The sequence below is a fragment of the Bactrocera latifrons genome, unplaced genomic scaffold (genome assembly GCF_001853355.1).
Source record: "Bactrocera latifrons isolate USDA-ARS-PBARC rearing strain unplaced genomic scaffold, ASM185335v1 scaffold_206, whole genome shotgun sequence".
Lineage (NCBI taxonomy): Eukaryota > Metazoa > Arthropoda > Insecta > Diptera > Tephritidae > Bactrocera > Bactrocera latifrons.
Window position 1 is genome coordinate 128,338 of NW_017535586.1, and position 19,737 is coordinate 148,074.

The window sequence follows — 19,737 nt, forward strand, 5'->3', positions numbered from 1 at the left end:
TTTTGAAGCTCTTATGAACAAAAGAAAAAAATTTTAACAATGTGGAAGACATCAACATTATAGCAGCAACTTTTTTACGTTAAGTATTTTCTCTATGTTGTTATATTATTATTATTTATCATTATTAAATTTTTTATATTACTGTTATTAATCAGCTAGACTTCTCGGGCAGTTTTATTTAAATTCTTTTTAATTAGGTTATAATATCTGAAAAGTAAGTTAAAAATAAATACATACAAAATTTGGTTTCAATTTTAAGTTTGGGCACTGCATTGATGCTACTCCAATATTTTGTTGTTATTACACATTATGAGTTAAAGCCGAACTATTGAAACTAATAGTAATCCGGTAGCTGTCTGAATTCTAAAACCATACAAAAAAAATCGTAAGATGATTACAAAAAATAATAACATAGCTGAAGCTACTTAAATGCAAATAAAATATTGTAAACAGGAAAGCGATTCTAATAGAAGTATGTGTTAAATTATTATTAAAAAAAAAAAAAAAACCAAAACTGTGACATAATTATTGTCGACGCCCTTAGGATGGTGCACAAATATTTCGTCATTTATCCCCATCCTATTAACCTTTTGTTTCGTCAATGTAACAGAATCCTCACGCGCAAGCGTTTGGTGTGGTCTTGGCCTCCAAATCTTACTTTTGACCAACACATCGTGATTCGGCATTTGCCCATATCGAAAATATCGAGTTGATACAGCCCGGTTATGGTAATTTGTTTGACTTTATACCCTGTAAATCAGTATATAAGATCTGTAGGTATATTAGGAAAATTAAGGAAATTCTACGTCTTTGGTGTTGATCTTTCAAAATTCCCAGAATAAATTCGGTTATACCGAATTTTTATAAATATGTACAATGTATATACATATGTACACATACATATATGAATTACTTAACTTTTTCGTATTTAATTCATCATTATGAGTAATTCAGAATTGTGTTTTTTACAAATTTATTACAGTTGTGAATTATTCAAATTGTTTGCGTTCTCCGTTATTATATAGTTTTCATTTTTCAATCTATGTACGTTTAAACTTGAGATACTTTACATCTCTATTGTATTCAGTTAACTTTAACAACTGAAACCAATCGATTAGTTTGTTATTGTGTGTCAATTATTTTATTTTAATAAATAATGCTATCATATTTAGGTGTTAAGTGTTAGGCCAGCGTAGAGTCCTTAAAAGGGCATTACTTTGACATTTTTTTTTGCTATTTTGATACAAAATGACGTCTACTGGGGAATCAGGAGAACCTCGTTGGGAGAAGGTGATTTTTTTTGTAAAAAAAACGCATTTAAAAATTTAAGTGCTGAAGCAGACTCAGCCAAACGCTACGACGCTACAGCAGGTTGGACAGCCAAATATTTTTAGGATCCTTAAATAAGTATGTATACTTTAGTAAACAAAGTCTGCCCAAAAATACATGTTTATTACGGATGAATGATCCATCATACAAGAAATGTTAAAATTATATGGATTTCTGCAAATTGATTTTAGTGTAGGCCAAAGGCAAGATGTAATCTCTTAGCTTGTTTCTATAAAAATATGTATACATACATATGTAAGTACATACATGTACATATATTCATTGTTTTTATACTGCATGGCAGAGCTAAACCGCCTTGACCAGAATTTTTACACACTGGTCTTTTAAATTTACATGTGTATGGTGATATGTACATACATATGTCCGAATTACATATATAGTACTTTATCTAGGTATATATACATTTGGGGCTCATTATTTTATGCTTTTGTGCTTTCGCTGTTAGAACTGTAAAGCGATACATATACATACATATGTACATATTTCAACATGTATGTATACGAGTACTTTGTTTATAAATATGCAGAAGTCTGCCGACAACACGTTCGTTTATTCGTGTTCCGCTGAAGTTTTTGCTTTTTGTTCGATACTCATCGAATCTGGATACCACACAAATGCGCTATACGTTTGCAATTTCTTATGTACTCACATACATATACATATATGTATATCTAAGTATTTATGTTTAAGTAAAAATAACTAAAACTACGCTCACATAGGATTCTTCGTTATATCTCTTATATTTTCTACTTCTTTAAGTATGTATGTATTTGTGTAAAAACATACTTTTGTATGTCCGTAGATATACATATGTACATGTTTCACTCTCAGCTACCTCTTGGGAAAACTATGCCTCAGTAACATCAATTTTTGATTGAAAATGTATGTATGTACATATGTTTATTACTTCATTAAAATCCAAGTAGATATCGAAAAACCCAAAAAAAAGAAGGTGAGTATTGACATGCCTTATGCAAGTTTAAATACTTGTTAGGTAGTTAATTAGAAAAACTGTAGTTATTTTCAAATGAATGCAACAGAAACCATTTCAATAATCGTGATATATGAATAACATCAAGTTCAAAACTATCGAACCCCTCTCCTTAACCTTAACAAAATTATTAGAAACCAAGTCTTATTTTAGGTTTTTAGAACAAATTCCAGACGCGAACCTCTCGAAACGAACAAGAAAAGATAAATTCTTTTTTGGGGGCAAGGATAATCGATAAAGCATAATGATGGTTTTGATACAGTTTTTATATCAAAATCAGCAAAGTCAGCATTCGGAAAACATTTTGTTAATCGACGAAATTTTTAATACAGAAGCCAATAAAATTGACATTAGGTTAAGGTTAAGGTAAAAAAAACAAAATGTTTATCTGCTTATTTGATAGAATTAGAATATTTCGCTGCATTCATTAATTCTGTGTATTACACTAAGTATTGGGCAAAGAGTAGTAATCATATATGGCACCTGTAGGTACATACATATATCGATAGATATGATCTTTCATTCAGTATTAGGCAAGGAATACATACATATGTATATGTAACTTCGACTGAGTAGGACTGAGGAGGCAATTGAGAAGTAACCGCCGAGGGAAGCAGAGGAAGAGAAAAATCTCCATTCCGTTGAAAAGACCAGGTGGAGAAGAACCTGGCTTCGTTTGGAGTCTCCAATAGGCGCATGTTTGCGAAAAGAAAAAAAACGACTGGCTTGTTAACTCGGCTATAACCACGTAAGCGGTGTCTCGCCACTAAAGAAGAAGAAGATATACATACATACAAACATATATGATAGAAAAATACTTTTCATGGATATATACGTATCCCATTTGTTTTTTAATATCGTTAATGTTTATAAGATTTACAAGCAATTTAGAATTACTGAAAGTTACAAAACAAAAGAAACTTACGATATACATATGTATGCATGTATACATATGTATATATATATAGGTACATACAGGCATGGACATATAAATAGCACAAATCCGAATCCAATATTTCTCCTAATTTCGTTAATCGTTTTTAATTTAATTTTGCGAATCAATAATTAGTTCGTCGACATTTTATTAAAATGGGAAAGCATTGCATGCCGGAAAAGAGAGAGCTTATTTGCGATATGAGCAAAAAAGGAAAGGCTTAAAAGCGATCAAAATAATCACTCCTGTAAAAACGCCACATAACATCAAAATTGGACTGGCATTTGCAAAGGCCTACAGAGACAAACCAGTACAATTTTGAGGAACTCACTTTAAACCAAGATAAATAGGATGAAACCAGATGGAAAAAAATATTCGTACGTCGTCCACAAGATCAAGCCCTTAACCTTAAGTATACCAAAAAACCATTAAACACGGCGGTGGAAGTATCATGGTCTGTAGCGCATTTTTATGGCGTCTGTCCAATTGTACTAATAAATGGTAAAATGTACCGGTTTCAGTATTTGGATATACTGAAAAATAAAAAGGGAGCAATTTGTATTTGAATCCAATTTTGATTATTTCTGGTCTCAAATTGAGGAGTATTCAATCCCAAAGGAACGATGTGAAAAACTGGAGGACAGCATGCAGCGAAGATGTGATTGGGTGATTAAAAACGATGGGTATAGAACAAAATACTAAGGAAATGAGATAACTTTTGCTATATTTTAATCAGTTTTATAAATTTTTGTACCTTTTTGTAAATCCTTTTCAAATTGTGCTATTTATGTGTCCCAGCTGCCACATAGATTATTGATGTTTTCGTTTTTTAAAGATAATATAATATCTATTGTTTTAGTGATTTAGTAATATAAAATTTAATAATTTTTAAAATAAAACACATGCCTATTTAAATCCGTAAGTGATAAGCTTAAGGAATAAATATGTAATTGTTTTTTATTTGATGACCAAGTGTACTATTTTTATGTCCATGGCTGTGTGTATATTAAAACAATGTTATACGCAATTTTATTGGCATTTAGCAAATATCTTCAAGTAAAGTTTCTTTTTACTTTCAGAGCGATTTTTAAAAGAGGTTATTTACTTCGGTTTTCACTAAGTCCAAACACTCTTCGGTCAATCCACACTCACTTAATTTCTTTAATCAATTTTTTTAACAACTTAAAAATATATTCCCAAATTTATATTTACGCTAATTTTAATGCTACTATCGGCATTTTCACAGCTTATACTGGCACGTTTTCTTTATACTACGTACATATGTATGTACATATGTAATCAGACGGTTACTTTTTCGAATAATCATGTTTTAAATATTTATTATGTATATATGTATGCACAAATATATATGTATGTATTAATGTAAGCATATATATTATATTTTTTATTTATAGTGTTTTCGATGTTATTTTTTACCGCTCTCTGTTGTTGTTTATAATTTCCACTTTTGTTAAACATTTTTTACAACTACTACTTTACACAATTCTCACACCGGAAACAACAATTGAATACGTGAATTCTGCAATCTGTAGCTCTGTCGGTGTTTCTCGAGTATGAAATATGTATATTCATACAAACTATGTAGTTTGTGTGAGGAGTCAGTCGCTCCAGCCACACGTAAAGCGGGGCACAATTATTTGTTGTATTGTACTTTTTGTTACGACTTTGTACCGCGCCCTGCATCTATTTGTCGAACATTTAGAAAATGAACTAAGTGAATGCCCATTTCCAAGCTAAGAAAGCGAAAAGGACAAATACTTTCGAACTTTTGTGTAACTATGCTAAGTAATAAAACATGTGTATGCAGATTCATACATACGCATATATAAATATTTATACATACATATGTATGTACATATATTCTTGGGATCAACTGTGACTGCGATATGCATCTTGCATTTTTTATATTCTTTAAATAATTTTATTTTTATTTTTTTATGTACATACAATTTTCAGTCATACATACATATATCTATTTAACATAGATATTTAACGATTATAGTATACATATGTATATATAAGATTGCATTATTTGATAGTTAGCTTGGACCATAGTATTTTCATTCACTTTTCTCTATTTAGGGTTTCTTTGTTACTTCACAATTTCTACAATTTGAAACTTCCACGAGCACACAATGACGGTATCTGAAAAATATCACGCGTCACTGAAATTCAATTTTTATTTTCTTGTTCGCTTTAACCGAAACTGGAATTCCTCGTGCAAATTCTTTTGCCCGATGATTCGCCCGTTTAATGCAGTTCTCAGTTTAGTTTATGCTGCCAATTCGCAAATATACAGAAAGCTATGAGAACCAATTTATTTCATTCCAACTAATTACTATTTTTCACCTCACTATATTAATGGAAATTGTATAAAATAAAATTTCTATTGCAATGGACTGGAGCGTGGGCATATCCCTTGATTTAAAAATAATATATACATACATATGTATAACGTAAATTGCCTAACATTATACATTTTACATCATATGGCAATATACACATACATACATATATACATATATATTTATATATATATATATATATACGTAAATCTATTAGGCGAAGACAATTGAGTACACTTTATTGTTTTTAAATAATATGATCCTGGTGAAAAAATTACACTACGACACCGCTAACTAAGTTCAACTATACTATTCGATTTGGATGTTAGCAACGCACTATTCACGTCAGACTTCAGCGCTCCACTTTGGTATGTCTTTCTACCGAGCGAGCAATGAACATTCACTCAACTGCCACATCCACGAGACACCACAATCAATTCAACGAAGTCAGCAGCATACGAACGAGTGAACGAATGAACACACTGATATCCATCAAACCAGACCAACCATCCAGTTAAATCATTGCGTTGAGGCAGTCCAGTAGACCGGTCGATAGCTCCGCCAGAGAACTTAAAGACAAACCTGCACCTTCTCTAGGTCTTTACATTCTCTGGCTCCGCTATCACTTCTAACGCTTTCCGCACACTTGTTTCACTCTTAGTTGCCTTGTGATAATATGCAGAAGGCATCGAGAGTACTCGTTCATTTAGAAAAGAGAATTCGACAAAATGAACATATTGTACATGAACCCAAATAAACTCGGTAAATTGTTGGAACGACAAAAGTGTGGCAGCCGAACCTGTTTTCTTTGTTGCGGACAACAAGACTTCAGTACCGCATATTTTTTATTGGAATGCACTGTAATGGAATTTTCGGTGTTTCAACTGGAAATTATTCTTGTGTAGCTCCTGTTCACTTCCAAGCTATGCCCTCTTGTATCTACAAATGCATCTCTCTGCATGTTTACATACATATGTACGTATAGTAAGTACTTCGTTTCCATTGTGCTTCCGAAACTAATATACATATGTAGTTTGTAGTTACCCAAACCGCTAGATTTATGATATTCGTAATTTAGCTTTTTTGTGTTAAGCAATATTTAACTAGTTTCGATTTTGAAATCATGTTTTATATTGATTTTCCAGAGCAGACATATGCATGTACATATATATGTACATATTTAAATTATACATACATACATACAACACTAACTAACATTTCACACATATGACACGATTTATTTTACCTACATTCATATACAAATACATACACACATATGTATGTACATAAATGTATCTTAAATAAAAAAATTAAATTTTTATATTCATACACATGTATCTATTTTTGATATTTTAATAAGCGGGTTGATTTGAGAGCATAACTGTGAATACTCATCCACCTAAAGCCCCAGAACGAGTTAACTGACTCAAAATCAAACCTATGAGAGCGCTGTGAATATAAAAACTCAGCATCATGGGTTTTTACAATTCTTTTCGTAGCAAAGTAGCAGCTTCTTTCTGCTTTCTCCGAAACAGTGTTACCATATTTGATAATTTCAATTTGTTTAGAACTAATAAATAATATATACTATATGATTTAATTTGTAAAATTCGATATTATTATGCAACATAGTTGCCAATAGAATCACACACCGATTACAGAGATCTTACTACTCTCGGAACCATTTTGCTCGCTTTGTCTTTTCTTCGCCTTCAAATTGAGCCGTTTTTTGTGATCTCGTCTTCCAAATCTTGTAAAAAAAATAGTTGTAATTGCTGGTATGAAACTATTTGGTCGAGTTTTAACACACTGAAGAAGTCTATATTAGCGATTTTAGATTGTAGACAAAGAAGTTAACATGTTTTCGATTATTTTCGGTAACAATTATATTAGCTGATAAGTGTTATCACTATAATTTACTAATGGCAGCATTATTTAATTTATGGGTATTTTAGGTATGATTAAGATGTAGATCCCAATTATTCATTATTATTATTTATACTATAATTATTCATTATTATTATTTATCCTATAATTATTAATTATAATATTTTAAATAGCATTGTGCTCAAAATTGAAAAATTACTTATTTCATTTTAAGTACATTTTGGATAACCTGTATCGATAATTGATTGTGAAAATATGTACAACAAAGAGTCTGCAAATGAGGCCTAGAATTGCAACCGGGCAATAGTTCCACAATTTTATCTGGAGTTTAGACGAAAATTTGCTCAACAAAATGTTTAATTCAATATAGAGTATACAGTGAAATTTCCCATTACGGACAGTCCTCATAGCCAAACATCCCCCATAACTGAGCAATTTCATGAACATAACGTTTTCATTATTATTTTCATACAAAAGCAATTGCTTTAACCGAATATAATTACGTTCCAATGATCGTATTTCGTTAAAATTATATCTGATAAACAGAAAAGATGTCATAAAAAAATTATGTACAATTTATAGTTCCCGTTTTTTTAATTCTTATTATTTTTTGTATTGTTTTATGACAGTTTTTTTAAGAACAATGCGTTAAATAGTCACAGAAGACAAATTGTCTTGCGTTCACTGTACAAATATTTTTTATAGTTAGGTACTGTGTTCACATACATAGATATATCAAAATAATTTAGGCGATAAAATATTTAGTACATTCTGTAAGCACCGTAAAGTTTATGCACACTCACGGAGCTTTTGTACAGTTTTATATTTCTGTTGGTAACATTTTACATAAATTTCATTGCTGCAACTATATTTTGTGTGCTACTGCCACTGTGTAGCGAAAGAATAGAAAAGGAATTCATTCCTGAAAGTGAATTTCTACGAGTAGCCGTAAACACTTTTTATACGTATTTATATACTATATTATACATAATTTAAAAAATTTCTTAAGAAACTCTTTTAAATCTCTAATAGAGTTTACTCATAGATATTACGGTATTGTTTTATCGTTTTGTTCGCCTACGGGATTAAAATCAACCCTTTTAACTTAAATTACAATGTATGTATGTGCTATAAACTCAACGAAAGGGGCTAAATTTAAAATATTGTGTATATGAGGGCAAGCCAAACAACAATTGGAAGGCAAGGGATTGGAAGGCGTAATAGGGATATGATGCTTAGAAGAAGATCTAGACCAAACTCATTCATATTCAGCGCAAAAACACATTATGTTTAATAACACATGTGCATTTGACATCAGTAAAATAACGCACATTTAACCAATACGAAAAGTTCAAAGTTCGATTGAAGTTTGGAAACCACTATACGGGGTACATTGGAGCTAGAGAAAGATCTGAACTGAATTTAATTTTGAAAATTCTTAGTCGAAATAACTAATAACTTTCAAACCACAGATGATCCTTCATACTTCGGACGTGTGCGAAATTGCTGATCGGTATCTCAAAAACTCAGTGACTGATTCACGTATTTATGTAGATACTATATGTATGTATTCTTTACAGGGTCTCCGACGTTTGCTTCTATGCAAAGTGTTTAGAATATAAAAAGTAAAGAAAGAGAGGAATAATTTCTGCACTGACTTTATGTAAACTCGACGAGGAGTCAACATGGACAATATACTTTCGCAAACGACAGTGTTCAGCATAAAACTATTTGCACAAAATATATTAGGTGAATAAGAAATGTTGTTGGTAAATGGTTGAAAATGTACACAAAAATATACAAAGTAGTAATAAAGCGTTCGCTTACCTCGATAGAGTTTGCCTTTGCCAGAAATGTTTAGTATAATGCCCGAATCGAATTTTTGCTGCTGCTGTTGCTGTTGATAATGCGCCTGGGCTTGTTGAGGCTGTTGTTGGTGACGTAGTTGATGATTTTGAGTTTGATTCTGATTTTGATTCTTTACTTTTGAGTTTTGTACTAGCTGATGATTGGTCGTATTAACTTTCGCCACTGGAACAGTTTGATTTTGTAGCGGATTCTGATACTGCTTGGAATGTAAAGACTGCGAAATGCTACTTCGTGTAGAGCTGAGGGTTGCTTGATTAAATGATACACATTGTGGGTTGGGCCCGGCCTCCTCTGATGGTGGATTTAAGGCCGCGTGACCATGTGTCGGACAGAGAGTGTGGAGTTCTCCATGGGAGTTTATAAAAACAGGTGCTGCCTCTAAAAGTGGCCAAGGAGCTGCTCCATTGCCAACCGAGGATACCACAGTAGAAGTGGTGCATGGTTCCTGCCGCTGTCCAAAAATACTATTCGAGTCGGCTGCTAGTGTTGGAGTGCCCAGTGAAATCAACTGAATCGGGAACAGTTGAGCTTGCTGAGTTGGATTGGCGACAGTCACGGGCAAGGCGCTTGTTTGGATTGCAACAGCAACTGAACTATTAGCACTATTCAGATGAGTTTGCGAACAATTTCTCAATTCATCGCATTGTTGAGGATGTTCGTTAGAGGATATTACAAAATTGTGTACCTGTTGTAAATTTTGTATTAATGATGAGCAATAGTGTTGGTGTTGAAAATAATTTTTGGAATAGCTTGGTTGAACTACTGGTAAGACTTGCAGCTGCTGTTGTTGTTCTTCTTGCAATCCTGGATATTGATGTATGTTCGTTTTGTGCACAGCAGTTGTAGTTGCTAATTGTTGTAGACGCGGTAGCTGCGGTTTAGGCAGTTGTGGCTCTTGTTGGTAATAGATCGCTGTCTGCTCGTAGGCATACATGGATGATGAGGCAGTAGTTGCGGATGAAGTTGGTTGTAATATTTTTCGTGCTGGATGAAAAGATGGGGCCAAAGGCGTCAGTTTGGATTTAAGAGCCTTCAGAGCTAATGCCATAGATGGTGTGGCATTTTGGATTGTTGACATCGATTGCTCTTTACGTTTTGATGACTCAGATTGGACATGAGACTCAATTGAAACTGAATTATTTGTTTCAATCGTACTTAATATTTGCATGTTATTTTTGGAGGATTGTATCTTTGATCCATTAAACACTTGTGCTTCTCCTTTGTTATTATTGTTATCCAAATTTTCATTTAAGTTCGTATTTGCATATTGAGAATCCAATAGTACAGGGTCATTACTTACTCCACCGGAACTATATATATTATCGTGATTATCGTTACTAGATTGGTGAGCATCTAAATTCAATGACGACGCAACAGGTAAATTTTTATCTGGTTGCTCTTCGTTTTGCATTATTGTATGGTGTTCATTATTAATAATTTGATAACTTTCACCGATAAATGCAACTAACTCTCGACATGATAAGTTCATTTCTTTAGTTTGATCTATGCTGTCCTCTTCCGTATCTTTCCAAGGGCTATCACATTTCATTTTCTCACCATGTTTACAAAAATTTTCATTTGCACAATCTATAACGTGTTCTATTATCCGGAAATTGTCATAGTCAATAATGCGCTCTTGATAGGTGCAATTTGCTAAAGTTTGGTCACAATCACAATTAAATTGTGGTGTATCATTATAAGTACATTCAACTGTTTCCAAAAAATTTTCAGTATTAGTATGAGTTTTGCATCCAAAAATATTATCAGAATTTATAGCAGATTTCTCAACTTCCAAAATTCTAACCGATTTCTTAAAAGAATTGTCGCATTCAATGAGACTTTTTGTTTCAGATAAAGTGTCATTACTACTTCTACTACATTCACTCTTCATGTCTATAAAGTCCATTTCCCTGAATAAGAAATAATTTTTATTTTCCAACATATTCTTTTCGTTGTCGTTCCCACTTTTTCTATCCTGTGTAATTGATATAATTCCTCCGCTTTTCTCGCTGATCTCATTAAACATTAAGCTCTGATTTTGTGTTTTTGAAGACAAAAAATCCTTCTGATCATTATTTAATGGCGCTGTATTACGCATAGTATCGGTCTGAGTGCTATTATCAACGCATTGCATCGTTGTCAATCCGACGGCTGCAACAATTCTATTTGAGCATTTATCTTCAACACAGCTAAGTGATCTAGCTAAAGTAACAGATGGTGTATGCAATATTTTTACAAAAGGCAAATTGGATCTAAGCGACTGGGCCCGAATTGTTGATATCGGAATAGCTGAAACTGCTTTTGTACGCTTTGAAGGGCGTAGAATTACGTTAGAGTTTGACGTATTATTTAATAACCGGTGGTCTGTGATTGCTGCCTGCGACGAATCAATAGCGTGAGATGACGCGGCGATAGCAGATATTTGGGTGGTCATTACAGTAGCCGTCATACATATGTTTAAATCGCAAATTAAGTAGCCGCTTCTGCGACTGGCACTAATTTTCTACATTATAATATGAAACCATGCAAAGCTGGTGCTTGTATAATGTTTTAACATTCCAAAGCATCTGAAATAAGTAATGGAAGAGAACATTCGTGTATACGTATGTATATATGTATGTATATACATATATCTATCTATATAACAAATCCTTAAATGAATCTTTAATTAGTATATTCATATGTAACTCTGCATGAATACATGATGCTCCATTTGCATCACAAGTACATACATACATTAATTTCTACAGATCCTCTTTCAAATGTAACGTAAATATCTACATATATGTGCACTTTAATTTCGACAATGACCACGCACTTATTGTTTTATACACCTCAAATAAATTTTTTGTAGAATAAAATAGGCGTATATATTATAAATAACAGGAGTAATTTGAAATGGAAAATTAAGGCGCACTTACCAATATTTATTTGGCACATAGAAAGTAAAGATATTCATATGCACGTTATTAAAAAACAATTCATATTTATAAATAATAGTAAAACTGCATCAAATTTTAGCACAATTTATGTAAAAAAATTATTTTACTGTGAACATATGTTTGAATATGTTGATTGTATTTATTCACACACGTACGCCCGAACACTATTACGGAGAGATGCTTTATATACACCCGTTTGCTTCGTGGTTGGATTCCTGAATATTAACTGAATGTTTCTCGCTATATGTTCGCATAGTTTATGTGTGTTTGTATATACAAGTATTTACATAGATATAACAAAGTTAGAGCTTTCACCCTGTTCACCATTTATAGCACTGCACGAAGTTACTTTAAGTTAAGTTTTAGGTTTTAAATACTTCATGAGGGGGTAGTATTATACTTGTTTTTTTTTTAACCATCTATTTCTATCTCAGAATAAACAAATAACTGAAAACAGATAATGATATGTAGTAATTGGATCCTAATGAGGACCTGTAAGTGCTACTGTATGGTGAATTTCCTAATTAGGCATTTGAATAAGGAAGTCAGTTAATGAAACAAAAAAACTTTTACGTATCTGGCTGGTTCATTCTGACCACAACGGAAACATCATTTACCCAACAAGTTGGGTGGATATTTTACCAATTAAATCTTGTGCTATAAAAAATTGCACCATAATAGTCATCACTTACTTACAAATACAATGTGTTTAGACCCAGTGTATAACGAAGTCATTTGAATGGTTAGAAAAACTAATTATAAGATACATATGTATGTTGGCAATAAAATGATACCAAAACGATGGCCTTCACCTCTCACGTGTCAAAAATGTTTATAAAATTAAATCGTCCATAATTAACATCGTTGCCAAATTCAAGGTGTTAAAAATGTATGTATATTTGTATGAGTATACATATGTTTAATCCGTAGCCTAGACCTAGAGATATTTTATAACTTTGTAGTTATTGGTTCCGAAAGCAAATTTTAAATCCATTTGAATGTATTTATAATTTTTCATATGTATACTGTCTAATAAAATTAATATTGGTTTTCTCATGAACACTTTTGTCCTTTACTGTATATATGTATGAATTGTGTTTACATATTACAGATAAACTACTGATAAGGTTAGGAGGAGAGCGAAACGAACTAATTAAAATTACATTCAAAGAAAAACTAGAAAGAGAAAATTCAATAATAAACTAAATAGTGACTATGTATTGTATATACACGTAACCATAATGTGAGATATTTGTATCCCTTTTAATATTTTTTGCTACTGCAACGATAATTTGTAGTTATTTATTTACCGTCATATGTCCAGGTATGATACTAAATATAAATATGATCATTGGCCGATGGTTTGTACATGCTTTTATTGGATGTACTATATGTACATACATATATACATGCATATCTAAGTTATACTTAATAATACTTATAATATGCTAAACAAAAATATACTGGTCCATTCATATTTTTGTCAATGTGTTAGATTTCGCTCAAATTTCAATCAAGTAAAAATGTTTCCTTATTAATTATATTCATGCACACACACATTGTACATTAACATATGTATATGTATGTATACATACACATAATGTATGATGACTGCTGTTCGAATTCAAAATGACGTGGCAAAGCTAGAAAAAATGAATGGCAACCTGACGAAAAACTTCTATTGAGGCCATTTATATACACACACGCTTTTAAACACAATTTTATTTATATGTTAATATACTCACTTTATATTTTTATCTTCCTAAACTGAGTTTACCGTATAATTTATGCATTCTTGCCTACAATCACATTCACTTTCTTTTGCATTTACGGAGCTTTCCAGTAATTTTAAGACTGTTTTGTATAAATATTACAGCCTTTATCTCAATCTTCTAGCTTTTGCTACGCCCAACATCTGTACAATTAACTTAATACGTGAAGCACTATATTATATACATACATATTTTGTTACTTGTGCAATGCAACTGTTACACCAAACCAGTTAAAACACAAATTCCACCATTGTGATAAGTGGAGACTCAAAATATCAAATTCACTTGCGACAACGGACACGGAATACGTTTGATTAACAACAGCGAGAAAATGGAAAAGTGCATTAGGCACTGTCTTCCCATGTGGAATGTGAAAAATGAATACCAATAACGCGGCACTATCAGGGCTTTGCTTTTGCTGCGTTGGCGGATCCGAGTTTTGCCAAAATACACCACCATCATCCAAAAGCCTCAAGTAAAGTTTTCGTCAGAGAAAAAATATATTTAATTCAACTCTTTGTCATTTGCGAATTAAAACAAAATCAAATATACGTACGTATATATGTATGTATATTTTGCAAATGAATATACTACATTTTAATATGCAAGTATACATATGCACATAAATTCACTAAAAATACATTTGTATATGTTTGTATGCACCAATATTTATTAAAATATATTTGTGTGCATTTAAGGCTGTTTGCCTTACTCTGACAAGTGGCATCAACAATATGCTGCTTCGTTTGTACCCGATTTACTCTTGGTGGTGCACTTTTTTATACTTCGCAACTTCTTTGTTCAAGAAAAAGCTTTCGAAAATTATAAGACGGTCGCTTCAGAGAATGCAAATTCTCTGATATTACTTTACAAAGCTATGTTCTCTCTTGTGGAATACATGTTTGCACGCGAAACAAATGCAAAAGCTCTTGTGTACGAAACTTTAAATACAACACATTTGTACTGATATCCAAAAGCTCGGTTGTTGCAAAACGAAATACAAAATTTAAGGACTTTTGCTAAGTACATAAAAAGTATGTAATTACTATTTTTTGTATGTTCATATACATATGTATGTATGAATGCATAAGTACGTGGTCATTCAGATTGTTCCAATCGCTGAAGCCGGGTGTATAACCTTACCGAATATTTCGGTCTCGTTAAGATGATAGGAAGTACTGTGTAAGATGATAGGAATTTTTGGCGAAGCAGAAATTTGTATAAATTAAAGGAATCTCCAAAATATATTTAAATTAATTAACTATAATTTGAAAGAATTTAAAACAAACGTCTAATTGACAGAAAACTGGAAAATTATGGGAAAATCCAGTAGCGGTGTTAGGGTACGGCGCGGTTGGACGACCACCCAGGGCGCCGGTCAAAAGGGGCGCCGCATGCGTCCCCAGCTCATGCTCATAGTTCGAGGTCTGCTTAGTCGTAAATTCCCTAAATTAAGCGGATTTTTTATGTTAGCAACACTTGAATGGAACGCACTATTCAATCTGTTCAATCGGAGTTCATTTTACGGGGAACCCTAATCGTAGAAAAACACATTGTCTATCTCCTTTTAACTTTTTGGTTAAAAAGAGCTAGCGTTATTTTAGCGAAGCGTAACAAACTCAGCTCATTCGCATCAATAAAATCCGGTCATATACAAAACAATTATTTTAAAACAAACAGACGCGAAGTAGTAACCAGACGGTCCATGTTCCATTGCGATGCTATGTTCGTCACTATCCGTTTATACTATCGAGTATGAAAGAAGGTATGACAGAAATGTTGAAAAAATGCTGCAATTTCTTGGAAGACTACTGAAATACAGGCTTTAAAAGCGCTATTTTAACAGGGAAGGAGTTGGCCGAAGAACTAGAAATTGAACCTGTATTTCGAGCTACAAAAAGAATTCTACGTGTTAAGCGTCAAGCTAGTGAAATTGCATGCGATGACCCTATAAATTCTTCAGAAAAAAAAATTGAGGTTGATTTTTTCAACTATCTTTTGGACACTACATTAATTTCAGTCGGTTCGAGCAGTTAAATGAGTACTCGGAATCTTAGTCTTTTCTGTACAATATTAAACAGATTCCAGAAAAACCCGACCTTGTCAAGCTCTGTAATGATCTCCAATTAAAATTAACTGTAGACTCTAAATCAGACATAGATGGTTTTATGTTGTGCGAGGAACTTGTAATTCTGATATCCTTTTTGTCTGATAAAAACGTGGTTACTCCCATTTTTATTTTAAATTTCATCAAAGATTGCAACTTACAAGAACTGTATCCAAATGTATGGATAGCATTGCGAATATTATTAGCTATACCTGTAACGGTCGCTAGTGGGGAGCGGAGCTTTTCAAAGCTGAAGCTGATAAAAACATATTTTCGTTCAACAATTTCTCAATCTAGATTGACAAACTTAGCAACTTTGTCAATTGAAAACGAAATTGCTCAAAACATTGACTTTGACAACCTTATAAAAGAGTTCGCTGATAGAATGGCCAGAAAAGTAAAATTTTATTAGTGTTCTTGTAATAAATAGTTATTTTTTATAATAAAGAATTATTTATTTTAATAAACGGTTATTTCATTAAATGTTTTCCCTTTTTTCGAATGGATTTGAATTGTAGTTAGGGGCGCTGTAGAAATCTCGCCCAGGGCGCTGGTAGTGTTAAAACCGGCACTGGGAAAATCGAAGAAAATACATGCATACAATAGACATGCTTCACTTGCAGAGAATATAATAAATATGAACATAGTAATAGGTAATAGGACCATGCATAAATTATATTCGTTCTAAGTAGAAAAAACTAAAAATCACATATAAACATGTTAAACTCTGAAGTTCCGAAAAGAACTGGACAATCCCTGTATGCATGTATGTAGATAAAAGTTAAAAGCTTCTTTATACATACTAGACTCCAACGAATAATTCCACCAAGAATTTAATTTATTTTAGCGTCAATGGATTGACGAGAAATGAGGAAATATAAAAACAATTTTGGTACAAAACAAACAAGCGTTGAATTAATATTTATTATATATATTTACATATACATACATATATATATTTATCGTAATTGATACATAGATACTAGTATACAACAGCATGCTATCATGTCTATATAACTAATATACTATGTGTTACAAATCAAACAAATTAACAAACAATTTAGAAATCTGAAAATAATTCAAAATAAATTGCCTACCCTAAGATTCGTGTTTCTAATATAAATCATATGCTAGCTGATTTTTTTAGGTTTGACTTGTCGTTTAAGAAGCCAAGCGGTATAATCGTTTTTAATTCTTTTTGCTTTGGATTTGCGCAGGCGTGCACTAATGTAATCATCCCGCTCACGCAACCAAATACGTGCGTACTCCCAGCCCATGAGCCAGTTCATCGGAATAGGACAAGGCTGTTAAATCGAAGTATTATTGAATAATAAAAAATAATAGTGAATATATATAATAAATAATATATACATGAAGTGTTATTGGATAATAAAAAGTAAATAATATATACATATGTACATATAAATATGTATATTCATTTGTACCATGGTGAAATTAGAAGAAGTCCAGTGATATAATTTCGAACAGAATTCTGATTAATCATTTTGATATAAATTAATTATTCGATAAATTCCAATTAAAAGAGAATGCATAAAATATAGTTCTGTATAATTAATAGTTGTTATAATAAGCAATTAAGTATGTGGTATTTTTTGAAGCCTGAAGAAAAAAAATTTACCTGATCCAATAATCACATATCAAGGAATGGGTTTATTCAGTTCCTGAAGCTTCTAGAGATAATTTTCATATATCTTTTACTTTTTATACTATATTATGTATGTATGTATAATTTACATATTAATATAATCACTCAGCAAACCAACATTTCAATTATTATTTCTGTTGGAACATAAATCAACAGTCGTAAATAAATTAGATTCCCTATCTAAGGATGTTAATAAACATTAATAAAACTATAGAGAGGATACAGCAGGAAAGTTTTGGTTTATACACATAGTGTCAAATTTTTACAACAATTTCACTATTTAAAAAGCTCAATTAAATTACAAAATTTAAATTTCATCTCGGCTGCGTCGTATAAATCAAATTTTTGAACCTACATCATTCTCGTAAGATGGTACAAATTTCTTCTGTTTTATGTAAACATGTGACTGCAAATTATCGCGTGGACGCACTATAAACGCCTTCGACCATTCTGCTTTCATTTTTCCGATGATGTATGGTAAATGTATATTATTTTATTTGAAACATTTATCTAACAAGACAAAACAATATTTTACACTTTTTAAATTTTGAAAGTAATATAATTTTGAAAAACAATAACCTAAATGACTTTAAAATCTAAACTACATTTTTCAAAATATTTTCATAATAATCAAAAGTGAATATTAATTAAGAGATTTATATATATAGTATGTACATAATAATATATACGAATGCGTACAACTAATTATCAACGACATGTCCCTGTAAATAATTTTCACAAATTTATAAAATGCTCAGGAAATAAAAGCTATGTTTTTATTAGTTATTAGTTTCTTTTACATAAAAGTTTGTCTCTCGAAAGTTATGTTTTTATTAGTTTCTTTCACATAAAAATTTCTCTCTCGAAAGCTGTCAAATACTCAACAGCGGGATATGGTAGATATTGGTAAGCAAGCAAGGTAAATAGTATTGTATACATATTGTATCGCTTAATCCGACCGATGAAAATTAACACGCCGATGTCCTACGTAAAGTAACAGATCACCTCTTTCGCTTACTATAGGGACGAAGAATTCTTCGATGTCAAAGTTAACGAGGAAGTCTTCGAAAAAAGAAAAATTTGCATATTAATTTTTCTTTATTTATGAAAGTGCATGATGAAAATAAGTATTTATGTATAAAAAGGAATAGTTCTCTTTTAAGAAAGAAACGGCCTTTGGTGAGTCTGATGCTTTTTTGAATTTGGCGAGCATTCTACTTTTACACATTCTACAAAAAAAATTTAAGCTGTATGTAATTATAAATTTCTATCAATGATAAAAACACGAAAAACTTACCAAATAGTAACGTTATTGCTTCATTTTTAATTAGTCTTCTCATATGCCTTTTCGAGAATATTCTTTTATTTCCTTATTCAAAATTTAAACACAAAATCAATCAAAAATTTTTAATTAAAATAGCAGCTCACCTAAACACAACCAACTTTCTGCAAATTTTTTTCAAATGCTTGACGATTTGACGAGATAATGCAAATATTTACTTATAAATTTTATTTTATCAACTTGTATTTGTGGTTTACATATTCTATTGTAACGTTTTTCATGTACTTACTTTATTGTAAATATAAACGCAGTAGAATTTAGCCGCATAGCTTACTTTTACGCATTACCTGGTATCGAAGAATTCTATATAGAATTTTTTTCGAAGCATTCTTCAAAGAAAAATGTAAGCGGTGAACCAATATCCCGTTAGGTCTTTTTATACTCTCGAAACAAAGTTGCTAAAGAGAGTATTATAATTTTGTTCACATAACGGTTGTTTGTAAGTCCTAAAACTAAAAGAGTCAGATATAGGGTTATATATACCAAAGTGATCAGGGTGACGAGTAGAGTT

General features: G+C 31.7%; 2 protein-coding genes and 1 long non-coding RNA gene across 5 annotated transcripts; 1 reads left to right on the forward strand and 2 right to left on the reverse strand.

Annotated features, from left to right (window-relative positions):
- Positions 1-131: 131 nt before the first annotated feature.
- On the reverse strand, positions 132-14,290 carry LOC108968203 (probable basic-leucine zipper transcription factor N). Of its 3 annotated transcripts, XM_018932072.1 has the most exons (4): positions 14,085-14,290; positions 9,356-11,964; positions 305-363; positions 169-207 (listed from the first exon to the last, which is right to left on the reverse strand). In XM_018932072.1, exons 2-3 carry the CDS (start codon positions 11,844-11,846, stop codon positions 335-337), a joined length of 2,520 nt encoding a protein of 839 aa, XP_018787617.1. In that variant the 5' UTR covers positions 11,847-11,964; positions 14,085-14,290; the 3' UTR covers positions 169-207; positions 305-334. The 3 variants fall into 3 exon arrangements, with proteins under 3 accessions (XP_018787619.1, XP_018787617.1, XP_018787616.1); XM_018932074.1 differs by lacking the exon at positions 305-363 and having other exon boundaries at positions 132-207; XM_018932071.1 differs by lacking the exon at positions 169-207 and having other exon boundaries at positions 280-363.
- On the forward strand, positions 8,480-9,362 carry LOC108968206. Its single transcript, XR_001993317.1, has 2 exons — positions 8,480-9,041; positions 9,109-9,362. It is a non-coding gene; the product is annotated as an uncharacterized LOC108968206 (long non-coding RNA).
- Positions 14,291-17,188: 2,898 nt separating the features above from the next.
- LOC108968205 lies at positions 17,189-18,435 on the reverse strand. Its single transcript, XM_018932082.1, has 2 exons — positions 18,240-18,435; positions 17,189-17,522 (listed from the first exon to the last, which is right to left on the reverse strand). Exons 1-2 carry the CDS (start codon positions 18,342-18,344, stop codon positions 17,349-17,351), a joined length of 279 nt encoding a protein of 92 aa, XP_018787627.1. The 5' UTR covers positions 18,345-18,435; the 3' UTR covers positions 17,189-17,348.
- Positions 18,436-19,737: the final 1,302 nt, after the last annotated feature.

Bases quoted from the DNA above. Each gene is read 5' to 3' on its own strand.
- LOC108968203 (XM_018932072.1), bottom strand. From the start codon at position 11,846: ATGACGGCTACTGTAATGACCACCCAAATATCTGCTATCGCCGCGTCA. The intron at 364-9,355 runs GTAAGCGAACGC...GTATGGTTTTAG, and splicing joins CAAAGGCAAACTCTATCGAG to AATTCAGACAGCTACCGGAT.
- LOC108968205 (XM_018932082.1), bottom strand. From the start codon at position 18,344: ATGAAAGCAGAATGGTCGAAGGCGTTTATAGTGCGTCCACGCGATAAT. The intron at 17,523-18,239 runs GTAGGTTCAAAA...TCGATTTAACAG, and splicing joins TACCATCTTACGAGAATGAT to CCTTGTCCTATTCCGATGAA.